Source organism: Lepus europaeus, chromosome 20, assembly GCF_033115175.1.
Source record: "Lepus europaeus isolate LE1 chromosome 20, mLepTim1.pri, whole genome shotgun sequence".
Classification (NCBI taxonomy): Eukaryota; Metazoa; Chordata; class Mammalia; order Lagomorpha; family Leporidae; genus Lepus; species Lepus europaeus.
In genome coordinates, this window is record NC_084846.1 from 58,866,036 (window position 1) to 58,893,298 (window position 27,263).

General features: G+C 42.4%; 1 protein-coding gene across 9 annotated transcripts in view; it reads right to left on the reverse strand.

Moving 5' to 3' along the window:
• Positions 1 to 27,263, reverse strand: part of ADAM22 (ADAM metallopeptidase domain 22) — a 225,743-nt gene that overhangs the window by 168,275 nt on the left and 30,205 nt on the right. For all 9 annotated transcript variants that reach the window (XM_062179303.1, XM_062179300.1, XM_062179302.1 and 6 more), the window contains exon 3: positions 17,360 to 17,436. In XM_062179303.1, coding sequence (XP_062035287.1) covers positions 17,360 to 17,436 — 77 coding nt within the window. The remainder of the gene's footprint in view (positions 1 to 17,359; positions 17,437 to 27,263) is intronic.

The window sequence follows — 27,263 nt, forward strand, 5'->3', positions numbered from 1 at the left end:
TTTCATGATTAACATTATCATTATTATTAATAATTTATTAGTATTGATTAATGTTTTGATTTTATTCTGTAAATGATCATTGCTTAAGTATCTGGAATTTCTCAAGAAGTATAAATATGGATTCATGGGCTCAAATTACCCTCCTTTAATTTTATTTGTCAAAATTTTAGTTATTTCTTTTCATTTTTTAATTTGAAAAGCAGAGAGAGACATACAGAGAACTCTTCCATCCACTGGTTTATTCACCAAACGCCCACAACAGCTGGGGCTCAGCAGGGCCAAAGACAAGAACTTGGAACTCAACCTGAACCTGGGTCTCCCATGTTGATGGCAGGGAACCAACTACTTGAGCCTTCACCTGCTGTCTCCCATGGTGTACATTAGCCAAAAGCTAGCATAAGAAGCAGAGACACAACTTGAACCCAGGCACTCTGATATCCCAAGGAGCCTCTTAACTGCTGTACCAAATGCCTGCTCCACTTTTCAAATTGTTTATTTAGTCTCATTTTATTCAAAAGACAGAGAGACAGAGAGGAGAGAGGAGAGAGGAGAGAGAGAGAGAGAGAGAGAGAGAGAGAAAGATGTTCCATATCCTCATTCACTCCCCAAATGCCCCCAACAGCTGAGGTTGGGTCAGGCTAAAGTCAGATGCCCAAAACTCAATCCAGAGCTCCCAAGTAGGTGGAAGGGACCCAAGCACTCAAGCCATTACCTAGGAACTCCCAGGGTGCAGAAAGCTGGACTCAGATACAGAGGCAGGACTTGAATAGGCAGTCCAATATGGGATGCAGACATCCCAAGTGGTGTCTTAATCATTGAGCCAAATGCATGCCCTCAAAGCATCCTATGAATAAGGTTAATTCTGAATATATCACACTTTATGTAGAGCAAAGTTTGACAGACATCACAGTGTTGCAAAAGTGTACCCCAGCTTCTTACCTGTCCTGAAACACCACTTTTTTTTTTTTAAAATTTTTGACAGGCAGAGTGGACAGTAGAGAGAGACAGAGAGAAAGGTCTTCCTTTTTTGCCGTTGCTTCACCCTCCAATGGCCGCCGCGGCTGGCGCGCTGCGGCCGGCGCACCGCGCTGATCCGATGGCAGGAGCCAGGTGCTTCTCCTGGTCTCCCATGGGGTGCAGGGCCCAAGCACTTGGGCCATCCTCCACTGCACTCCCTGGCCACAGCAGAGAGCTGGCCTGGAAGAGGGGCAACCGGGACAGGATCGGTGCCCCGACCGGGACTAGAACCCGGTGTGCCAGCGCCGCAAGGTGGAGGATTAGCCTAGTGAGCCACGGCGCCGGCCAGAAACACCACTTTTTAGAGTCAATCCCTTAAGTTACCCCAAAGAGAGAGCACCTCTAAACAGTCACTCACATGGACTAAAAAGGGGGCTGACCCCAGTCAGTGCATCATCACCTATTAATTTATCAGAGAACAAGTGATCAACAGAGTCAGGGTATCCAGGTGACCACACTTGCCAGCAGGCAGGAGGAGGATGCACCCGAAGTGGAAGACAATGGAAGGAGTCAGCAAGGCAGGGGAGTGCAGGGCGGGCATCCAGAACAGGCAGAGGGCTGAATTTCAGTATGCACAGAGTTACTTTCAGGCAATATGACATTCAATACTTCTAATCTAATCATTCAGCTATTACAGCAAAATTAGTAACATGAAAAAATATTAAGGCAATTTATCTAGGATCTTAATGGTTATGAATGTCAAAAGATGTATGGATTACCAGCAAACAACCAAAAGTCAGTAAGAATTTCTGGGGGAGGGAGTGGCATCCAGCACAGCAGTTAAGATGCCACTTGGGATGCTCACACTCCAGATCAGAATGCTTGGGTTCAAAGGCTCAGCTTTGCTCCTGACTGCAGCTTCCAGTTAATGAACACCTGATTGGTCAGCAGGTGACGGCTCGAGTAGCTGGCTCCCTGCAACCTACATGAGAGACTCAGCTTGAGTTCCCAGCTCCTAGCCTGAGCTCTGGCCCAGCCCAGGCTGTTGAGGGCATTTGAGTAGTGAACCAATGGATAGGCTAAGTGTGTGTGTGTGTGTGTGTGTGTGTTTCTGCCTCTCTGTCTCTCTGCCTTTCAACTTTTTTTTAAATTAACTTTAAATAATTCCCAGGGTTTACTGTCATGTGGCTTATTATTTTTGATAAAGTGAGCCCCTCCTCAATCAAGTGTTAAGGGGCATGCATTTGGTAGATGGAATATTCTCATTTCAGGAGGTCTGCAATGAACTCAGCCCTCAAGTCTGTCTAGGTTAACTTTATCCAAAAATCAGTTCAGCAGAACCCACTGGCTGGCTCTCTGACAGCCACCCTGCACCTGTTTCTATTTGCTGCCAGAACTTTGATTTGGTCAGAGATCCTCTCTTCGCCCACGTGACTCAGTGAACAGGGATCCCATCCCAGCTGCAGAGTGATCCTGAGTCCTCCCAACTAATCACAGAGGTATCATTTTCCTTTGTCGAGAACTGGTTAGGAGGAGGTTTGACCCAATTCTGGCCAACAAGACTTCTGAAGTTCCTGAAAAAAGGTTTCCTAGTCCCCTACAATAACAGAGAGGAAAACGTGATCTTTCTGGGTCTTTTCTGGGTCCTAGTGGCAAAGCAGCACGGGTGGAGCCACTCTGGGGGCAGCCCGGTCTCTGGACTTAGAGCTCTGTGAGATGATGAATTTCCTTTTGTTTCAGGCCTGGTGAGTCGGACCTTTCTGTTACCTTGAGCCCCAAGTGTTATCAGAGCATGCTACAGGAAACCAATTCCATCATCTCAATGAATTCAATCAGCACTTACGGTAGCCCCTCAGCACTAACACATTGTTTTAGAATATAGACAGTTCATTTTTCAAAACTACATGTTATCTCTGATAATTATATTAATAATAAAATAGAAACAATAGAAAAGAACAACAATTCCATTACTCATCTATTAACAAGGATATTACATGTTATGAGTATTATAAAAAATACTGTAATGTAAATACACAAAATAGTCTAATTCATTGTTTCTGTTTCTAATGACATTTTTAGGATCTTAGAATAGTACTCTAGGCAGGTCATTATGACTAAGAATTATAAGTCTACAAGGCTATAAATATAAAGTATATAAAAGATTGGATGCAGTCTGTATGGGTCTTTTGAATTTACCATAAATATTACTTGGATTACATTTAAATTCTTTACATCCAGTTTCCTTTCTTTTTTTCTTTTTCATTCTTTTTTCTTTTATTAATCATTTAACAAAAACAAGTCAGGAAAAAAAATTCACTTAAACTTTTCATCTGTTTCTATTCTATATAAATGGAAACATCACAACTGTTATTTTTATCTAAGGAATAATGTTTTAATTAATAAGTCCATTCCTAACTGAAATTATACAGTATAATGGCATACCCTAAGTTCTGGGTCTTTTCTATATGTTCTATATAGAATGTCCTATATCCTGTATTTCCCCTTTAAGAACAAAATTTATATTTTCACATGAAATAGTTAAGGCATAAAGCTCTATTATTTATAACTTTTGATTGGAAATAAAGCATATGCAAACAGGATTAATCATTCATTTGCTAATTCCTCTTCCCCTGGAACATTAGCAGAGAGAAAACAAATTGATTTTTTTAGAGAAAATCTTCCATTTTTGTTTCAGTGACCATATTTTCTCTTTTAAAAGAACACAGGAGGAAAGCTAATTCTCTAGACAGGGACTAACAGGAGGTTGCCTGTACAGAGCTATTTAACCACGCACACTGGAGGGGGCAGGGGGCTACTGGTATCACCATTGCAGGAGAGCACATTCGACCCCCGAGAAACAGGGCAACCGAAAAGAGCGCAGGGAGCACAGATTAACCTCAGGGCCTGCCTCTGCTTCTCCAGCATCCTGGAGCTGGAGCAAACTGAAGTGATGGAGAGAAAATTATTGCATCCTAAGATTTCCTTAAAATATGCAAGCATGACTTGCACTAAAGTGTTCAATTGAAATGCAAATACCTTCCCATAAAACATGAATGTATTATGTATCTTGTTAACGGGACTTAGTTTTTCTCCCAGAGAGTCAGGGTTGTGGTCCATGCATTCACTGCAAGGACCCCACAGTGCCTTTCTCTGCAAACTTCCACAGCTGTACCCCAGGCACCTCCCCACAGCGCCTCCCAGCGACTACTGAAACAACTGCGACCAAACCGCGGGCCACCATGTGGGTGTCACCTCCTAACTGCAAACCAGACATCTTCATTGCTGCCTTTGGATTCTTAGCCCTTGCTTCTCAGATCCTTCCCTGGGGGGAAGTTCAGGCAAATGTATATCCACACCAGTTCCCAGGAAGAGCCCTGAACCACTAAAAAACCTTCATTCTTAGTAACCAGGATGTTAATCTTTCTTTGTTTCTTCACACTATATTTATTATTACCATTTATACATCATTATGGGTCAGAACTGTTCAATTTAAGACAAAATAAGAGTCAACTAGATATAACACAGCCACACTCTCTGAGACTGACTGTAATTAATGCTCATGAGACAAAGGCGTTTTGTACAATCTGTCCTACAGATCTCACAAGCTAAGGATATATGCCAACAGGGGAAGGCATCTGGAGCAGTGGTTAAGACACTCCTTGGGATGCCTACATTCCATATTAGGGTTCCTGGGTTCAACTTCCACCTAGCTTCTATTCCTCTTCCTCTTCTTCTTAGTTTGAAAGGCATAGTTATAGAAAAAGGAGACTCATCTTCCATCCTCTGGTTCAATCCCCAAGAGCCCACAATGGCTGGATCTGGGCCAGGCTGAAGATAGGAGCCTAGAACCATCTGGGTCTCCTATGTGGTTGTCAAGGGCCCAAATACTTGAGTCATCTTCTCTGCCTTCTGAGGCTCATTAGCAGGGAGCTGGGACAGAAGTGGAGCAGCCAGAAATTGAACAAGTAGCCATATGGGATGCCAGTGTTGCAGGTGGCAGCTTAATCCACTGCATCACAACACTGAGCCCTCAGCTCCACTTCTGATTCCAGCTTCCTCTAATGCACAGATGGTGATAGTCCAGGTGGTTGAGTCCCTGCCACCAACATGGGAGACAAAGATGGAGTTCTTGGCTCTTGGCTTCAGCCGGACCAAGCCCCAGCTGTTGTGGGCATTTAGGGAGCAAACCAACAAATGGAAGTTCTTTCTCTCTCTCTCTGCCTGTCAAATAAATCAAAATAAAAAAATTTTAAGAAGATATTCACAGTGTGGAGTAACACACACACATAGTAAGAAACGTTATTTCAAAGATGAAGAGCAACAAACCAGCTCTCTGCAGATGGCATCACCCACAGTAAGCATGCACCGTATACCTCACTCTAACATAGTCTGTACTACAAAACAAATACAGCTATTACAAAACAGGTTTCCAGTTACTCGAGTTGGATCTTTTATTTTGCAAGATTTGTTCACTCAGTATTTTAACAGCCATATCATGAACATAATTATATTGGGTATGTGTAGGAGACCCAATTCACTATGCCTGGTCCAGTTCCCCATGGTTGAGCTGTGCTGTCACAGCCAGATAGTTCAGTGGCCTTCAGTAATTTAGCACCTGAAGGAAAATAACCACAGGCATCCATGACTGAAGCCTCAACGTGTCTCCTAATCACTGCTAACAACTCGAAAGAATTTTGCAATTATGCAAAAACACATACTCATATGTCAACTTTCACTGTTGACTGGGGGCTGTGTTGTGGCATGGGGTTAAACTGCAGCCTACCATACCAGCATCCCATAAGGGCCACAGTTTAAGTCCTGACTGCTCCACTTCTAATCCAGCTGTCTGTCAATGTGACTGAGAAAGCAGCAGAAGATGCCCCAAGTGCCTGAGCCCCTGCCACCCATGTGGGAAACCCAGAAGAAACTCCGTGGTCGTGGTTTCAGCCTGGCTGGGCCCCCACCATTGCAGCCATTCAGGGAGTGAACCAGTGAATGGAAGATCTCTCTGACTTTTCCTCTCTCTGTAACTCTGACTTTCAAATAAGTAAAATCAATCTTTTTTAAAAAATAAAAGTATTGATTGTTATCCAGTAAATTATATTTTCAACTCATCTAATAACTCTGTAATAAAAACACACAGCAATCATTTCAAGTATAAAAATAGTATGTAGTGGGGCAGCGTTGTGGCGCAGCACTGGCCTGCAGCACCAGCATCCCATATGGGTACCAGTTCGAGTCCCACCTGCTCCACTTCTGAGCCAGATCTCTGCTAATATACCTAAGAAAGCAGCGGAAGATGGCCCAACTCCTTGGGCCCCTTCACCCACATGGGAGAACTGGAAGAAGCTCCTGGCTCCTGGCTTCAGATCGGCTCAGCTCCAGCTGTTGCAGCCATTTGGGGAGTGAACCAGTAGATGGAAGACCTCTCTCTCTCTCTGTCTCTACTTCTCCCTGTAACTCTGCCTTGCAAATAAATAAAATAAATCTTTAATGATTCCTACATGAGATTTTTAAAAACTACATAAATCCAAGCAATATAGATATACCTAACATAAAAAAACAGTATGTACATATTATTTTCCTTGAAAAGTTAAATAACATAATCATCTTGGTTGTAGTATTACATAATATTCTAATTATTTTATGTACAATTTAAATATGCTCATAAATTATTTAAATCTGTAGATTTCCCCTATTAATGGGAAAAAAGTAGGTACTTTTAAAGATATCTAGATGTTATTTTAAACAATCAAATAAAAACTAACGTGTCCACACGGAAGCTGTTCTTTTAGAAACAAAGGCGAAAGCGAACAGCTTACAGAGATGAGCTCTGCGAAGGCACACAGTGGCCTGACTCCACTATGCTCCGCTCTGATCTATCCTCACGAAAGCACTGACTGGGCCCTCGAACAGTGTCCTCTCCACCTACAAGTCTGGCCCTCTGAGCCCTACAAAGGCCTCAGCCCCTGGGGTCCTCCAGGAGTCCTGCCAGACCCTCCTTCAGAAACAATTTCCCAAGACTCTGCCTTGGGTCACTCTTTGATTCTCTGCCAGACACAGCCAAGACCTTCCGGTGCCTTAGATTTCCCCTTTGCTCTGGGCTACGCAGCCAAAGGCCATCAGGCGAGTTACCAAGCCCACCCTGAACAGAGCCCAGGAGACTACGGCCCGAGAGAGGAGGTCTAGTCATGGTTTAACTTTCAAAGTTAGAGCCAAGAAGAAACGAAACACAGCTAAGACATAAGAAAGGTGAGGTCTACATAAATCAGAATATTTCAAAAGTTCAATATATATTTCCAAGGCACAATTTTATTATGACTCAAAGAGCATAAGATCAGTCATGAAAAGTACAGAACTCTTTCAAGCCTTGCCATGGACACACAACTGGAAAGCTGAAGCCTTGGTAACTATTACACGTGACATCATTTCTCCTGAAAAACAGAGTTTATAAAATAACAGCACCATTTAAAATATTAGAGATTCACTTTATAAAACAGCTTAGCATTTCACAAAGCAATTAAACATAAAACTATCATATAAACCTAGTATTCCATTTCCAGGTATCTACCAAAGAGAAATGAAAACACACACCCACGCAAAGACTGGCATGTGAATGTTGACAGCAGCATAATTCACACAACCAAAGGGAAAAACATGTCACCATCAGGTGAATGGAGACATGCAATGTGGTATTTCCACACAGTGAGATACATTCAGTAATAAAAAGGAAAAGGAATGAGCTACTGGCATATGCTACATCACAGATCAACTTCAAAAACATGGCAAATGAAAGAAGACAGACATGTGAACACATGGAAGGAATTCAAAAGGTTCATGGAAAACAGAATTGGAAAGTAAGTTTACTTTGGTATTAAAAAAACTGTTGAAACCCATTCATAAAAAGAGTCTTCAAAAAGTTCATGGAAAATGTATGTTATGAAAAAGCTATGCGTGGGTTTCAAAAAATTTTGCAACAAAATAAATTCTCTTTTAATTGCATATTTCCACAAACTTGCTGAAATACCCTTACATTGTATGATTCTTTTTGTAAGAAATGTCCAGAAAAGACAAATTTATAAAGACAGAAAGTAGATTAGTGACAGCCTAGGGCTACAAAAGAAAGAGCCTAGGTGTAAATGAGGATTACAGTCTTAATGGAGGAGCAAAGGTATTTAAAAATGATTCATGGTGATTGATTACTCAGCAGAGTTAATAAAAATCATCAAATTGTATGCCTGAAACAGGTCAATTTTATGACATGTAAATATACACTGATAAAATAGTTTTTTAAAATCAAAAGGGTTTCACTTAATGTAATAAGTACATTCTTTTAAAGTCTGCATGTTATATCTGAGGTTATATAGCTGGTAAGATAATCACAAATAAGATAATTTTGAGACAGAAGATATAATACAGAAGAAATTTTAGAAATTATGTTCTAAAAAGCACACAGATAAATACTGATAAAGCTGGAACTCTCCATGACATGCACGATACCTTGCAAAATTTTATAGAATTTCCTAAAATTAGCTAAAAACAAGTTGAAAACTTGAATTTATCAACAATCACCAAATACATTAATTATCAGGAAGCAGGTGTTTGACCTACTAGTTAAGACACTAGGTAATGGCCGGCGCCGCGGCTCAATAGGCTAATCCTCCACCTTGCGGCGCCGGCACACCGGGTTCTAGTCCCGGTCGGGTCACCGATCCTATCCCGGTTGCCCCTCTTCCAGGCCAGCTCTCTGCTGTGGCCAGGAAGTGCAGTGGAGGATGGCCCAAGTGCTTGGGCCCTGCACCCCATGGGAGACCAGGAGAAGCACCTGGCTCCTGCCATCGGATCAGCGCGGTGCGCCGGCCGCAGCGCACCAGCCTTGGCGGCCATTGGAGGGTGAACCAACGGCAAAAGGAAGACCTTTCTCTCTGTCTCTCTCTCTCACTGTCCACTCTGCCTGTAAAAAATTTTTAAAAAATTTAAAAAAAAAGACACTAGGTAAGACATCCACACCCCACGTGGGACTGTCTGTGCTTAGTGCCCAGCTCCCACTCCCAATTCCAGCTTCCCACTAATGCAGATTGTGGGAGGCAGCCAGTGATGGTCTAAGTAACTGGGTCCCTGTCACCCATGAGACATACCTTGACTGAGTTCCCAATTCCTGACTTTGACCTCTGCACAGCCCAGACCACAGTGCACATCTGGGGAGTGAACCAAAAGATGGGAGTGCTCTCTCTCTGCCTCCCAAATAAGGAATTTTTTAAAAATTATTTATCAAGTTCATCTCCTAACAAGATTCCAAGAATAAACAGATAATGCTAATGACTTTTGAACATTCAAATGTATGTGTTTTAAATATATATTTAAAATATATTTAAGAATATACAATATATTAGTATATTTAATTCTGAGCAGTACTACTTTGTGGTAATAACATATTTTTCTTGGTTGCTTTGGTAATAGGAATAGTCCTACTACTCATGAATGCCTATTTTTATCTGTGAGAGTTAGTTTTTGTCATGCTACCAGTTAAACCAGTGTGTGTATATATATATATGTATATATATATAAATTATAAATACATACATACAAATACATAATTTCTATGCTATGTAAGAAAATTTTCCACAGCACTTTTTGTCAGCAAAAAATTATTTTTTAAAAACTTAGTTATTTATTTGAAAGGCAGAGTTACAGAGAGAGAGAGAGAGAAGGACAAAGAGAGAGATATTTCACCAGCTGGTTCACTCTCCAAATGGCCGCAACAGCCAGGGATGGACCAGGCTGAAGGCAGGAGCCAAGTGCTTCTTACAGGACTCCCATTTGGGTAGCAGGGGCCCAGGCACTTGTGCTACCTTCTAGTGCTTTTCCCAGGCACAGTAGCAGGGAGCTGGATCAGAAGTAGAGCAGCCAGGACACAAACCAGCAGCCATATGGGATGCCAGTGCCACAGATGGTAGCTTAACCTGCTATACCACAACACCAGCCCTCCAAAACCCATTTGTATAGCTTTTTAACTTGATATCCTCCTACCCAAAAGACTCATAGCAGTCTCATTTACAAATGTATGTGCAAAAATTCTAAACACTACAGTGTAACAGCAAGTCCACTTAAGTAATGCGTAATGAGATACCTGGAGAAACTCAATTTTAAAATCTTGAACCATAAACTGCCTTAAAAGGCACTCAGTTGCAGCATTTCACAATGCAAACTAGAATTTGCAATCAGGCAGCCTTTCCTTTTTCAATGGTAGGCTTCCCTGGCAACCTTCAGAGCTCTCTAAAGCCTTGGGAAGTCTGAACTCTGTAGTCACCTCAGGTGCTAACTGTGGAGCTGTGCCCCTCCCGTGTGCACCAGCTTACCCTAGTCCATGTCTATGCATGCGACCACAGAACCCTGGGAATCGAAACAAAAGCAGGAAGGTTATGAATCTCATCTATTCATCACTTTGTGGTGATGGGTGTGGGTGCAGGCACACCACGTGTGCCAGTGTTTAGGGCCGAGTATGCCACACTTTAGGAAAAGGACTGTCAAGCCACGGGAGTAAGATTGTCAGTCTGATCTTACTGCTCTGAGAGTAGGGGTTTCAATTTCCGTTTCCGAGGGTGGAGTGTCCAAAGCTCTTCACCCTGAGGCAAAGTGCAAGGTGCCTGGGACCAGGAAAGAAAGGCCTTGCCCTTTGTTCTGCCTGACTGAGCACAGCATCTGTATCTGCTCTCTGAGAGGTGACACTGACCCTGCACAGGAAGGCCTGTGGGTGGCTTTGGGTTTGTGGGTTCTTGGGGTAATCACTCTGGCAGATGTTAGCAGCTTCCAGTGGTGACAGCAGGGCAGCTGTCACTGCCAGGGATGCACCAGTGGCAGGCACACAGCGGCAAAATACAAGGTCAGAGACCAAATCTCAGAAGCAGTTAAGGGAAATACTTAGGGACAGAGGTCATTCATGGGATAGAGGTCATTCAGAGCAGGATGGCCTCCTGGGGCTTGTGCCATAATAATTTAAATAGAAACAGAAAGTGTAATTCCACTTTATGGTCACAACTAGAGAAGTCAGCAACATAAGAGACACAACAATGAGTAACATGACAAGTAGAGTTTATCCTCTGCAGTCAAGAATAACTTCTAGAAATGAGAAACATCAATATAATAAATCACAATAACAGGTCAAACAAAAAATTCATAGGTTACTTTAGTTGACTAGAAAGGCATGCAATAAAATCTAATACTCATTGCTTTAAAAAAATTGATCTGGGGGCCGATGTTGTGGCATAACAGATTAAGCTACCACCTGCAGTGCTGGCATCCCATATGGGCACCAGTTCAAGTCCGGGCTGCTTCTCTTCCGATCCAGCTCTCTGCTAATTCGCCAGGGAAAGCAGAGAAGATGGGCCAAGTCCTTGGGCCCCTGCACCCAAGTGGGAGACCTAGATGGAGATCCAGACTCTTGGCTTCAGCCTGGCCAGTCCCAGCTGTGGTGGCCATTTGGGAAGTAAACCAGCAGATGGAAGATCTCTCCCTGTCTCTTCTCCTCTCTCTGTAACCCTGCCTTTCAAATAAATAAAATGGCCAGCGCAACGGCTCAGTAGGCTAATCCTCCGCCTTGCGGCGCCGGCACACCGGGTTCTAGTCCCGGTCGGGGCACCGATCCTGTCCTGGTTGCCCCTCTTCCAGGCCAGCTCTCTGCTGTGGCCAGGGAGTGCAGTGGAGGATGGCCCAAGTCCTTGGGCCCTGCACCCCATGGGAGACTAGGATAAGCACCTGGCTCCTGCCTTCGGATCAGCACAGTGCGCCGGCCGCAGCGCGCCTACCGCGGCGGCCATTGGAGGGTGAACCAACGGCAAAGGAAGACCTTTCTCTCTGTCTCTCTCTCTCACTGTCCACTCTGCCTGTCAAAAATAAATAAATAAATAAATAAAGTAAATATTAAAAAAAAAAACTTGATGAAAAAGATATAGGATACTGCTTTAGCAGGATAAAGATTAGCTCTCACAAATCAGTATTTAATGTCTGATTAACAGTGAATACCGCACATCTCTTACACACCACAGTCTGCACTCTGCACCAAGAACACTGTCACTCTCTGAAACCATCTTATCTAACCTAGTCATTGTCTCAGACTAGAATGCAAGTTCCCTATGAGGCGGGTTCTTGTTGCCTTTTTCTTCTGAGTCCTCACACTCTAAAAGAGTCCCTTGCACTCACCAGGCATTTACAAATTCTATTTACATGTTCAAGTGTGCACATGTCTGTATGTATTTGCATATGTGTACACGTACATGTATATATGTACACATGTTATGTGTATGAAATGAAGATAAGGCTTCCATGCTACTCAACACTGATTTGTCTTCTACATAATTTTGCATTTGTACAAATCTTCACCATAATGAAATTAGTGGAAGAGCAAGATATTCAGTCATTAATTTATTAATAGTGAGCAATGTATTATTACTATCATAAAATATCATCACTTAATTATAATCTTATCTTTATCACTTATTTTGATCTTCATCATCAACCACACTATATATATAGAGCATTGTTAAGAAAATCAGATTCTTCCAGAGATATCTCTCATTCCCAGTTGAATCCATACCCTGCTTATTACCCACTGTGATTCTTACTTTGCCTGCAAGATCAAGGACCCCGGAGGAAATGAAACAAGAGATGACTGACTGGCAAGTGACTCTCCTAAGGGAGAGAAGTCAAGACTGACTTTGCCCATCCAAGCGGAATCTGGTGTTCCTTATGTGACGCTGTTCTGCTTCTCCCCATCCTTGGCCAGTCCTTACCCCTCTTGCAGCAGCCACATCTGCAGATATCTGTCACACCTGAGTGCCTCGCTGTCCTATGCCCCACTGTGACACAGGAGAAAAAGGACTGCTGTGAGGTTCCTGGAGCAAGAGAAACCACCTTGCTGTTACTGAAACAGGAAGAGTGAGGATTTGCAAAAGACAGGCAGAATTTAGGAGCTGGATCACCCAAGATCTGAGAGCCATGCAACAGAATCTCTCCCCCAAAAATCAGGCTAAAGGGTGAATTCTGTCTTTCTAATTATCTTTCATGGTCCGCATCGCTAAACAACCAACCACAGCCCCTTTGTCTCTTTGTATATGGGAGTGGGGGCAGCTGTCCAGTCACCTGCTCTGGAAGGATGAGGAGTACCACCGTTGAGAGGAAAACGTTCTCAGCATTCTTACATGGCTTTGGGCAGTTTAATTATCCACTTCTGGAAGACCCGGGGACAGATTTACAGCAAAGGCCACGGCCCGAATTGCTCAGATGATACAGCTAACCGTCTTTATGGAGCCTCTGTCGTCCAGAGGAATGTCTCACAATAAAGTGTAATACCCACTTCTGCCCTCGGCAAAGATCCAGGGAGCCTCCACACTGGTGTGGCCAGGCCAGGCAGGCTGTGTGTCTGATTTTATTAAAATCAGCTGCCCCAAAGAGTGACACTTCACAACTGTGACCCCATGAAGGAAAAATCACTTCCCACCCTTTTTTTCATAATCTTGATAAAACAGGAACTGGCTGTGCTTTTCATTTTCAACTGTTCCACATTTTTTATCTGCCTGTTGTAGAAGTTGCTACCCAAAGGTTGAACTCTTGTATAATCTGGTTATAGAAAATTGTGCTTACTGAACATTCAGAAGGAATGTTACATAATGATACTTTCCCTTCCATTCCAGCTACACATGGACTTACTTAATTTTCCTCCAGTTAGAAAAATCCTACTTGTTCCACAACCCCAGAACTGTTTCATATGGAAAAACGCTTTAAAAGAGCATATTCAATTTTTCACTTTCCTGCTCCTTAATCAACAGATCCATAACACAATATACAAACTGAAACCATGACATGGAAACATCCTACATACGAACAAGATAAAAACGCTGTATCACATCCTTGTGGCATGTATAGTATAAAGAAAACAGCGACCTTCTTTATGTTTCACACAGATCGCAGGCCAACAATGGGCTCAGGGAACAATTCTCAGCCCAGGCAACCTCCATTCACGCTACTGTCTATCCCTTGGACTTGAAATAAGAAGAAAAACACCCACTAAGGGGTTCCTGCCACTATCTCACAGGATTCTGGGTTTCACGCTCTGAGCTAACACTGTCCCCTGTTTTCTGAGTCACTACAGTCCCACTTCCTGGACTTCGGCCCCTATGCTGTACAAACACAGCAGTGAAGGAAAGAAAATCTCTGCCCTAAGGAGCTCACAATCTACTGGGAAGAAGAAGACCAAAACCAAAATATCAAGTATTAGGTGACCACACGTCAACACTTGTAGTCGAGTTTTTTGACCTGCAAAAACAGTAACAATATGAATCAACCTATATAGTAAATGCTAATGAATATTATTTTTTAAATGAAGCAGAAGAAACTAAGTAGAAGGAGGATGGCAGACTGAGGGCCGGCTGAAAGGGCTACAATATAAAATAGGACAGGGCGGACATTTGACCTAGTGATTGAGACACTGGTTTGGGACATCTGTATCCCATACTGAAGTATCTGGTCCTTGCTTCCTGTTAATGCACACCCCAGAAGGCAGCAAGTGACCCCAAGCAGTGAAGTCCTGCCACCCACATGGGAAACCTGGATCAGGTTTTGGCTCCCTGCTTTGGTCTGGCCCACCTCTTGGCCATCACAAGTACGTAGGGAATGAACCAACAGATGTGAGATCTCTCTCTCTCTCTTCTATCTCTCAAATAAAATAAATAAATTCTCAAAAATAATAAAATACAAGAAAGCAGGTGATAAGCCTCTAAGGAGTATAATTATGTGACAGGTTTTATACTTTTCCATTATTTTTCCTTTGCCCCCCATTATTTTTCTAAAGAGTACACATTCCTTTATAATGTTTTTTTTTTAAAAATATGCATTAACATTAAAGTTGCTGAAAAACTGAAATGAGCCATTTTAACATTTAAATTTAGGGTTTCATATCTAGTAGAAATATAAAATACAGATCCTAAGATCACACTAACACAACCTTACTCATGCCCTATTAAATTAGATTTTAAAATACAGTGTGATTAAAAGAAAACAATTAATTATATGAAAGAACTTCAAAAAGTTCACGAGAAGTAGGACAAAAGGTAGTTTATTCTGGTGTGAAAGAGTTTGAAATCTTGGATTAACATGGTACAGCAAGCTAATAAGCTGCCACCAGTAACGCCGGTATCCCATATCGGGGCACCAGTTGAAGTCTTGGCTGCTCCACCTTCCAGTCCAGCTGCCTGATAACATGCCTGGGGAGGGAGCAGAAGATGGTCCGAGTCCTTCAGTCCCTGCCACCCAATGTGGGAGATGTGGACGGAGCTCTGAGCTCCTGGCTTCAGCCTGGACTAGCCCTAGCTGTTTTCACCATTTGGGGAGTGAATGGGCAGAAAGAAGATCGCTCTCTCTCCTGTTTCCCTCCCTCAAATAAATAAATAAAAGATTTTAAAATCTATACAAAGTTTTTTCCTAATATGTACTTCTCATGAACTTCTGAAAACCTCTCATATACGTCTTAAGCCAATAATTTTTTAAAATATTTGTTTGAAAGGCAAAGTAACAGAGGGAAAGACAGAAAGTGTGGGTGAAGAGAGAGATCATCCATCAGCTGGGTTATTCCTCAAATGTCCACAACAGCCAGAACCAGGTTAAAGCCAGGAGCTAGGAACTCCAAGTGGGTGGCAAGGCCCCAAATATTTGCTCCATCATCTGCTGGCTCCTGATGGATTAGCAGAAGACTGGATCAGAAACGGAGACAAGACTTGATCCCAGGTACTTTGATAATGGGATGCAGGCATCCCAAGTGGTGGCTTAACCTACTATGCCACCTCCTTAACCCACGACACCCACCTCCTTAAGCCAATAATTTTAAAAATAAAAAACAAACTGTCCTTTAATGAGTTTAGAAAAACACAATTTACATTACATTTTTAAAATACGCATGATCAAAGTAAAAACAGCTCCTACTCTTGTATCATCCAAATAGCAAGTTTCCACCAAACATACTTTTCAGTACTTAAATTAGTTGTGCACTACAAAATTTGGGAGAGAGACATGCGGAGGAGAGAGAATCATTTCTGAAGTACACCTATGAGACAGCTTAATTAAAAACAAACCAATTCATTCGTGGCTTAAACATTTATATAATACAATGGGTATTATCAACTCTATAAATAAGTGCCACAAAAATTAGCATGGTAGTAAAATTTATTATTAATCTATTGTCATAGATTGAAATCTACAGGGAAGAAGTCAATTCTCCTAAATACCGACTGACCTCAGTAATCCAACAGTTTACATGTGCCTGTTTCCCTAAAAGAAATCTCCAAACCTGTACTATCCACTAGAACTTCCTGCAATAAAGCAAATATTGTCTGTCCAATAAGGGGGCCACAGCCACACGACGCTGTCAAGCACATGAAATGTACCTAATGCAATTGAGAAACAGAACCTTTAATTTCATTCAAATTTATTCATGTAAATTTAAACAGCCATAAGAGGCGAGCAGCAACCTATCCAGATAGCACAATTCGGAGTTCTGCCTCTTACGTCCTTTTGAAAATGAACTGACAGTCTTCTAGCTGGCTGGTTCCCCAGGGCAGATGACTTAGGCTCAACTCTTGTTCTCAGTCCACCTCTGGGCAAGTACAGTATTTAATAAACCTGTTTAGCTGTCTGTTTACTTTTTACCTCATTCCTCGTCAGAAGAAGCAGCAGAGATCAGGGCCCTGCCAGGTCTGTGTTTCTCACTGGGCAGAGTTGGGCACCAGCTTTACTGGAAGCATCTACATAGCGGCTCAGGAACACAGTTATTAAATACTATACTTACCCAAAGACAAAAGATTAAATCCAGTGATTTGCCAAAAGCCCCTTCCAGACCTAAAACTCGGGGTAGACAATTGACTATTTCCAAAATTACACTGTAAGTATAGACAAATCCTGATAACCTACATTTCACATTAACCTACTCCCAAGTGAAAGCATCCAGCACACACCAGGCATTAGTTAGCATCGCTTCTCATGCAGGCTTCCTAATCAAAAAGATTAATTTTCTTTCGTCTTCTGTTCTCAAAAAAAGATACTTCAATACCCAAAGTATCATTTTCATAATTTATTATCATTCATAAGAAACTTAGGTCACATATATTCTTATACAAAATACTGGAGTTACTCTTGCCCTCCATTTAACATTCTTAAATGTTGAATTTCAAACAAATGTCTATCTAATACTATCTGTCAACAACTTAACAGTCAATAGATTTCACAGCTTTACGTGAGATATTCAAGTGGTAGTGGAAGACGAAGCACAATCCGGCAAGAACAAACTCTACAGTGAGGTAAGAAGGTGGATTCCGCGGGTCAGTGAGAACGCGAGCGTGGCGTGCCACACACTTACTGGTTCAGCCTGACATCAAGGACGAAGGAGGCTCCGAAGGCATCAACTTGGAAGCTCGCCTGGTCAACGTGAGTCAACTGCAAGGTCACAGAGAAAACAGACAGCTGTCACTCAGCCGCAGCACTCTGGTGAGTAGGTATTTCTTGTGATTATTCTAAAAGCTTTACAGTACCACAAGTGAAAAACAATCCAGCACAAATAATAAATGAAAGCAAATGAAAATACAATCCATGCCTTCTTAGAAGACAAGCATTTACCAAACTCAAGTAAAACACCACCTGATGTTGTAGCAGTTAACATTAAAGCCACTTCCTGCAGTGCCGACATTCCGTAAGGGCCGCTCCTCTTCTGATCCAGCTCTGGGATCAGTCGGCCTGGGAAAGCAGTACAAGATGGCCCAAGTCCTGGGGCCCCTGCACCCGCATGGGAGACCCAGAAGAAGTTCTTGGGTCCTGGCTATGGACTGGCCCAGCTATGGTCGTTGTGGCCATTTGGGGAATGAACCAGCAGATGGAAGGTCTCTCTCTCTCTGCCTCTCAAATAAATAAACAAATCTTTAAAAATAAAATACCATCTGATCATGGAGGACAAGTGCCCCCTTTTTCTGGTTTATTTCAGTGATAAAACACTTCCTTTTGAAGAAGACTGTACCACATTCCTCTTATTCTCTATTAACTGACTAGCTCCTTCTAATTATGCGTGGCACATTTGAAAAGAAACATACATTCAAGAGTAACATAATATGATTAACCTGATATATTTACAAGGAAAGTATTTAAACTTCTCTGAAAACATTTTCTTCATATTTAAGATTGTATTTTAAAATTTTTTCATGTCCAATTTACCAAACCTAGTTTCACAGAGGTTTCCATGTCTTCCTGAAAGCAAAATTTTTTTTCTGTTTTATTTTTATTTTTTTTAACTTTTATTTAATGAATATAAATTTCCAAAGTACAGCTTATGGATTACAATGGCTCCCCACCCCCCATAACTTCCCTCCCACCCGCAACACTCCCCTTTCCTGCTCCCTCTCCCCTTCCATTCACATCAAGAGTCATTTTCAATTCTCTTTATATACAGAAGATCAGTTTAGTATATATTAAGTAAAGATTTCAACAGTTTGCCCTCACATAGCAACACCAAGTGAAAAATACCGTTGGAGTACTAGTTATAGCATTAAATCACAATGTACAGTACATTAAGGACAGAAATCCTACATGATTTTTTTTAATAATTGATTAATTTTCTATGCAATTTCCAATTTAACACCAAGTTTTTTTTTTCATTTTCAATTATCTTTATTTTTTTTTTTTTTTTTTTTTTTTTGACAGGCAGAGTGGACAGTGAGAGAGAGACAGAGAGGAAGGTCTTCCTTTTTGCCGTTGGTTCACCCTCCAATGGCCGCCGCGGTTGGCGCGCTGCTGCCGGCGCACCGCGCTGATCCGATGGCAGGAGCTAGGTGCTTCTCCTGGTCTCCCATGGGGTGCAGGGCCCAAGGACTTGGGCCATCCTCCACTGCACTCCCTGGCCACAGCAGAGAGCTGGCCTGGAAGAGGGGCAACCGGGACAGGATCGGTGCCCCGACCGGGACTAGAACCCGGTGTGCCGGCGCCGCAAGGCGGAGGATTAGCCTGTTGAGCCACGGCGCCGGCTCAATTATCTTTATATACAGAAGATAGATTCAGTATATACTAAGTAAAGATTTCATCAGTTTGCACCCACACAGAAACACAAGGTGTAAAAATACTGTTTCAGTACTAGTTATAGCATTACTTCACATTGGACAACACATTAAGGACAGATCCCACATGAGACATAAGTACACAGTGACTCCTGTTGTTGATTTAACAATTTGACACTCTTATTTATGGTGTCAGTAATCTCCCTAGCCTCTAGTTATATGAGTTTCCAAGGCTATGGAAGCCTTTAGGGTTCGCCGACTTTGATCTTATTCCAACAGGGTCATAGTCAAAGTGGAAGTTCTCTCCTCCCTTCAGAGAAAGGTACCTCCTTCTTTGATAGCCCCCTTCTTTCCACTGGGATCTCACTTGCAGAGATCTTTCATTTAGGTCTTCTTTTTTTTTTCCAGAGTGTCTTGGCTTTCCATGCCTACAATACTCTCATGGGCTCTTCAGCCAGATCCGAATGCCTTAAGGGCTGATTCTGAGGCCAGAGTGCTGTTTAGGACATCTGCCATTCTATGAGTCTTCTGTGTCTCCCACTTCCCATGCTGGATCGGTCTCTCCCTTTTTGGTTCTATCAGTTAGTATTAGCAGACACTTGTCTTGTTTGTGTGATCCCTTTGACTCTTAGACCTATCAGTGTGATCAATTGTGAACTGAAGATGATCATTTGGACTAGTGAGATGGCATTGGTACATGCCACCTTGATGGGATTGTATTGGAATCCCCTGGCACGTTTCTAACTCCACCATTTGGGGAAGTCCGATTGAGAATGTCCCAAATTGTACATCTCCTCCCTCTCTCTTTCCCACTCTTATATTTAACAGGGATCACTTTTCAGTTAAAATTTAAACACCTAAGAATAATTCTGTGTTAATTACAGAGTTCAACCACCAGTACTAGAACAAAAAAATGCTAAAATGGATAAAGTATTACATTGTACATCAACAGTCAGGACAAGAGCTGATCAAGTCACTGTTTCTCATAGTGTCCATTTCACTTCAACAGGTTTCACCTTTGGTGCTCAGTTAGTTGTCGCCAATCAGGGAGAACAAATGATATTTGTCTCTTTGGGACTGGCTTAATTCACTCAGCATGATGTTTTCCAGATTCCTCCATCTTGTTGCAAATGACCGGATTTCATTGTTTTTGACTGCTGTATTGTATTCTATAGAGTACATGCCCCATAATTTCTTTATCCAGTCTACTGTTGATGGGCATTTGGGTTGGTTCCAGGTCTTAGCTATTGTGAATTGAGCTGCAATAAACATTAAGGTGCAGACGGCTTTTTTGTTTGCCATTTTAATTTCCTTTGGGTAAATTCCAAGGAGTGGGATGGCTGGGTTGTATGGTAGGGTTATATTCAGGTTTCTGAGGAATCTCCAGACTGACTTCCATAGTGGCTTTACCAGTTTGCATTCCCACCAACAGTGGGTTGGTGTCCCTTTTTCCCCACATCCTCACCAGCATCTGTTGTTGGTAGATTTCTGAATGTGAGCCATTCTAACCGGAGTGAGGTAAAACCTCATTGTGGTTTTGATTTGCATTTCCCTGATTGCTAGTGATCTTGAACATTTTTTCATGTGTCTGTTGGCCATTTGGATTTCCTCTTTGGAAAAATGTCTATTGAGGTCCTTGGCCCATCTCTTAAGTGGGTCATTTGTTTTCATGTTGTAGAGTTTCTTGATTTCTTTGCAGATTCTGGTTATTAACCCTTTATCTGTTGCATAGTTTGCAAATATTTTTTCCCATTCTGTCGGTTGCCTCTTCACTTTCCTGACTGTTTCTTTTGAAGTACAGAAACTTCTCAATTTGATGCAATCCCAATAGTTAATTTTGGCTTTGACTGCCTGTGCTTCTGAGGTCTTTTCCAAGAAGTCTTTGCCTGTACCTATATCTTGCAGGGTGTCTGCAATGCTCTCTAATAATTTGATGGTGTCGGGTCATAGATTTAAGTCTTTAATCCATGTTGAGTGAATTTTTGTGTAAGGTGAAAGGTAGGGATCTTGCTTCATGATTTTGCACGTGGAAATCCAGTTTTCCCAGCACCATTTATTAAATAGACTGTCTTACTCCAGGGATTGGTTTTGGATCCTTGATCAAATATAAGTTGGCTGTAGATGTTTGGATTGATTTCTGGTGTTTCTATTCTGTTCCATTGGTCTATCCATCTGTTTCTGTACCAGTACCATGCTGTTTTGATAACAACTGCCCTGTAGTATGTCCTGAAATCTGGTATTGTGATGCCTCCGGCTTTGTTTTTGTTGTACAAGATTGCTTTAGCTATTTGAGGTCTCCTGTGTCTCCATATGAATTTCAGCATCATTTCTGAAAGCAAAATTGAATCCTGCACATCTACTGCAAACATCATTCATCAGAATTCTTTTAGTTAAAAAAAATTAACTATTTCCTATGCCATCCTAGGAATTGCCAGAGAGAATCACAATAGACTGTATAAACTAAAAGAACAGTGTTACCAATAACACTAATATCAGCATATTATTAAATCATGTGTATTAAATGAAAAGAAGAAGCAAAACTGTCTATTCCATTTAACCCCTCCAAATACTGACAGATGTATCTGAAGAGTAGGGTTATGATATACTGGATTTTTGTTTGTTTTTATAATATCCAAATTTCTAAAATAAACTTGTGGGACTTGGATAAAGAGCAAAGGCAGCACACTGTTTCAGAGAGAAAACCATTTGAGCCCCCATGTACACGTGAGGCTCCTTGAGACCAGAGTTTCACAGATAGGGATGTTGTCAGACTCTGTGGGGCACAAGAAGCACTGTGGCAGCTCCCCTGGGACTTCACAGGCAGCAAACCATGGGAGGAGGTGGGAACTAACAAGAATGCAAGACAGTTTTGGGGGCAAAAGCCTCTTTCTTGTTTTAAAATCACTGAAAAAATTCAGGGTGGGAGGATGCCGTAGCACGGTTGCTAACACATTCCACCCCTCATAAGAACCCAGAGATGAACAGCTCTGCTTCCTCTCGGCCCCATTAACCACTCAGCCTGAGCTCCCCACTCTTCCCGGCTCACACCAGGCTGCCACCGAATCGGTTTCTTCTTCTGTGTTACGGTAGTTCTTGGAGGCAAACCTCACCCTTCATTTCCACCTCTGCACAGATCACATCGAGCCTGACAGCGCTGAAGCCAACGTGTGAGCAAGATCCCACTGTTGGCTCCCGATTTCCTACTGCATCAGACATAACTCTCCTCTCGCTGGATTTCGCGATCTTCCACGACCACCTCCCCCACCCCTGGCATAATGGTGCATAAAACCCCAAGCACCCACCCACACTCCGTGGCTCAGTTCTCTCCTCTCCTCTTTAACTCAAAATCTACACTTAACCAACTTCTCCTGACACTTTTATTGCCTCCTTCCATTGGGCGCTTCTCAACCAGATCTTCACAGAGCCTTCTCCCAGGAATGGTCCTGCCCTTCCTAAGACAAAGATCAGGTTCCTCTCTCTAGTGGTCTGCTAGGGTGACCATAACAAACCACACACACGCACACACATGCACACGCACGCACGCACACAAACACGAGCAACGGGGATCTGCTTTTTCACAATTCTGGAAGCTGGAGGTCGGACATATCGGAGATTAGTTTCAATCTATGAATTTTAGTGGAAACAAAGCACTCCTCTTCCATGAAGTCTTCCCCCTCTCCCAGTCATCTGCTCTCCCCACTATAGGTAGGTATCGGCAGGACCAGCATCAAGTACTGACTGACCCATCTGAGGGCCGTTTAGTCACCTGGATGCATAAACGAACAACTGAATATGTGACCTTCTGAGAGAAGTGAAATCTTCTTTTATTTAAGATTTATTTATTTGAGAGGTAGAGTTACAGAGAGAGAGAAGGAGAGTCCGAAAGGTCTTCCATCCACTGGTTCACTCCACAAATGGCTGCAATGGGTGGAGCTGAGCTGATCCAAAGCCAGGAGCCAGGAGCTGCATCCCGCAGGGATGCAGGAGCCCAAGCACCTCGGCCATCCTCTGCTGCTTTCCCAGGCCACACTAGAGAGCTGGATCCGAAGTAGAACAGCCAGGACCCAAACAAGCGGCCGTGTGGGGTGCTGGTGCCACAGGTGAGGGCTGACTATGCCACAGCGACAGCCCTAGGAATGCAGTCTTTCACCACAGTTGCTCTTAACTGCCGTGTCAGTGACAAACGCTTATTGAGTTTCCTGGAGTGCTCGGGCGTCGGGAACAGGCTGAGGAAAGCTGTCAGACAAGTGGATCCCTCACTCTTCAGCCTTCCCAGGTACAGGTATGGCAACTGGAGCTCTCATCTCCGCCTCCTCCCAAGTGCAAATATTAATGCTGCAAATCTGTGGTGCACACAGCAGACAGCACCATGCTACCTACACTGTTGTAGCTTGGGTCAAGATAACATCACCATTCTTTTCTGGCAATATATTTACTGATTGCATTAATTCTAATTCTTAGACTTCGCTTTACATCTGGTATTTTATTTAATTGATCTCAGTCATGTTCCAAGAAGAAACCCATATACTTAAATTCAATAGAAAAACTAATGACAGCATGCTGAACTGCTGTTCAGTAAAAAAAGGTTTGCGTTATTGATCTTAATAGGAACAGGATTGATCTTAATAGGAACAGGAATACGCTAAGATAGCTTTAACGTAACTCGGGCTTCCTTAGACTATGCACACAGATTGATTCATTCAACAGACATCCCTGGAAAGTCTACCAAGTGCTGAGGTTCTACATTTGGGAGGAAAGGCAGTGAAGAGGACTGACTGTGAGCTTCTCTTAGGAGGAGGCAGAAAATGAACAGTGAACCAGCAAATAAACACACTACTCTCAGATGTAAAACAAAATACACCTGTCAAAAGTGGCCAGGGTGAATGAGAGTCTAAGGTAGTCCTGGAAAGCCTCTCTGAGGCGGCGGCAACTTGGGGGCCACACTGATGATTAGAAGGGATCTATGATATGCAGAGTAATGGCCCACATAGTGCCCACTCCCCATTCCCCAGAACCGTGCCTAGTTACCTTCTAAGGCAAGAAGGGCTTGGCAGGTGTAACTGCGAACGTTGAAATGGGAAAATGATTTGGATCACCTGAGTGGGCCCCATCTAATCACAAAGGGCCTCACAAGAAGGGGGGAATGCGGTCAGAGGCACAGTCTGGAGACAAGAGGATGAAGCGGAGGTAAGGGAAGCAGCATGAGGAAGAGGACCCGGCTCAGGGACGAGGGAGAGGAAGGAGGGTGTCTCCCCCAGGGCCGGCAGGAGCTGAGATATCACTGTAGCCTCGTGAGATTGACTTCAGGCTTCCGTCCTCCAGAGCGATAAAGCAATGACACGCTGCTTTAAGCCACAAAGTTTCCGACAATATAAGCATACCTCAAAACGTTCTTGGAAAACAGAATTAAAAGATGTTTATTTCGATATAAAAATATTGAAATCCATGCATAGCTTTTCCATAATACATATTTACCAAGAACTACGTTCTCAGCAAATTAATTCACCTTAGAGTTGTCTTTTTAGATCAAAGGGAAAGGCAACGTTTGAGATGAGAGAACTGATATTACATCTGGATTTTCCTCTGGGGAGAGAAGTACTAACATATCACCAAAGAAAAATAAATCTAATATTTATTAGCTTTAACATTTAAAAGTAGTTAATGGCTCTCAAAGAGATTTGAAAAAAATATAATTGTGAGAAATGCACTTTCCTATTACTACATAAGTATTATTTATGATTTTAAAAATACTAGACATGTCAGTATCATGGAATGACAAGGAGAGAATCCCTACAACTCACTGACTACAATATCTTTATTTCACAAAGAGAGAAACTGAGGCTATTGTGGGTAAAAAGGCTTTCTTAGGGCGCCAAGTTGGTGGCAAGGCAGGTGTCTCTCCTCTTGGTGGCTCTTTTTTGTCATACTTTAACTCTTTGCTTTCACTCTGCAGCCTGAAGGTGCCTGCAGGGCTTCCTGTATTTTAGTGAGTATTTATGACAACAAGAGCATTTCTAGAAGCATGCAAATAATCTCAAGAGCACTCTCAGGATTTGGAAAGAAAATCAAAACAGGAAAAGCAATCTAAAGAATTCCATTTTCATCAGAAAAGACATGACTGAAATCCAGAGTACAGTGTAAAATATGCATGTATGCGCAGGCACTGTGGTGCAGGGGTTAAGCTGCAGCTTGAAATGGTGTTATGCCGTATCTGATGCCGGAGCTCAAATCACGCCCTCACGCCTCTGCTTCCAACCCAGCTTCCTGCTAGTGCACACCCTCGGAAGCAGCAGATGGCAACTCAGGTACTAAGGTCCCTGCCAACCATACGCAGATCCAGAAGGACTTTTGGGCTCCAGGCTTTGGTGTGGTCCATCCCTGGCTGCTGTGGACATCTGGAAAGTGAGCAGCAGATGGAAGATATCGCCCTTTCTCCTCTCCCCTCCAACACCCTGTGCACTTGTCTCTTGCTCGCTTGCTCTTGTTCTCTTTTTCTCCCCTATCCTTTGTCTGCCTTCCAAAAATTGAAAACAAAAAGCAATTTATAAAAAAAATGCATGGAAATAAATTATCCAAGTATAGTAAAGGGACTATGCGTGTGTGTTTTAAGGTATGAGAGTTTGAGGCTGATATTTATAGAAGTTGTGAAACAATAGATTCAGGGAGACAAGTACAAAAATATAAAATAACTATCCAGATGGCAAGAACTCTTAATAAATCAATATAATTACATAAGAATCATTTTAATTTATAATTTCCAAAATGAATCATAGAATGTTAAGTCCAACGCTCCCCAGCTTGAGACCTGTTACTGTTCCTGGGCAGTAGCTGAGACTCAAATGTGAAGCTGACATAACCCCGTGTCTCTCATGCATTTAGCTCTGAACAGTCTATCCTTTTCTTCTCACGTCTCCTAGAGTCAATAAACCTACAAACCCGGAGAGCAAATACAAAAGAGCTTTTCAAGACTGCCTTACTAATATCCAGTTTTTTTATAAGCAACGCTGACCCTAAAACATTCAGGGTGGAATCAGAACTTGGATATAAAAAGAAGGACTAAGTAGCTTGGGTTTTTACTGAAGTCCAGTCTGAATAATAAATCAATGAATACCAATGCAAAGGGGGTGTTACCCGTCATGTGGTATTATACAACATGATAATTGTGGAAACACTGACATTATTTAAAGAAGTGGCTTTTTGCTATTTTTTTTAAAGATGTGTAACAGAATCTTTAGTAGCTCTGTGTCCTAAATACAACTTTTGACTGCTTCAACTTAGTTTTAAAAAGTGCAAATGTAGGAGTGAGTGCTTGGCACAGCAGATGAGATGCAGGCTGGGAGTCTCACGTCCCTGTTAGAACACCTGGGTTCAAGTTCCACTCAGCTCCAAATCCAGCGTCCTGCTAATACTGAGCATGAGAGGCAGTGGTTAGGGCTCAAGTAGTTGGGTCCCTGCCATTCACATTGGAGACCTGGACTGAGGTCCTGACTCCCAGCTCTGGCCTGGACCTGTCCAAGCCACCATGGGCATTTTGGGGAATGCATCAGTGGATGAGCATTCTCTGTGTCTGCCTGTCTCTATCTTCCCCATCTCTCTAATAAAATAAATAAATAGAGGTCCACAACCCATACCAGAGTAACCAAGTTAAAGTCCCCGCTCTGTTTCCAATTCCAGCTTCTCCCTAACGTTCACCCAGGAGGCAGCAGGTGATGGCTCACATTGTTCGGTCCCTGATACCCACTTGACAGACCTAAATGGCATTCCTGGCTCCTGGCTTTGTCCTAATCCAGCTCCGGCAGTTACAGGCATTTAGGGGAAGAACCAGAATACAGGCACTCACTCTCTCTCTGTCTACACAAATGTAATTCTTAAACGTCAAATATCTTTAAAAAAATGTCAATAGCAAAGTATCATTTGTATGTATTATGATTCCTTTCTGTATCACAAAAGGCAACTAATTAACCACCTTGGCCTCACTGGGATTACTCCACTGCCTATGTGAACTCTGGCAAAAGAGATTGCTGCCATGTATCTCTTACAATGAAGATCCCTCATTCCAGAGCTTGTTATGGCCACATCAGCAAGATAACTTCCCTGTGGCTAGCTAGCTAAGATATGAAAAAGAATTGTATTATGATGGCATTTATTAATATAAGATTCTACCCAAATTCATACACAAATTAATACAACTACGACATATGTAAAAAAAAATCAGTGTTTTCT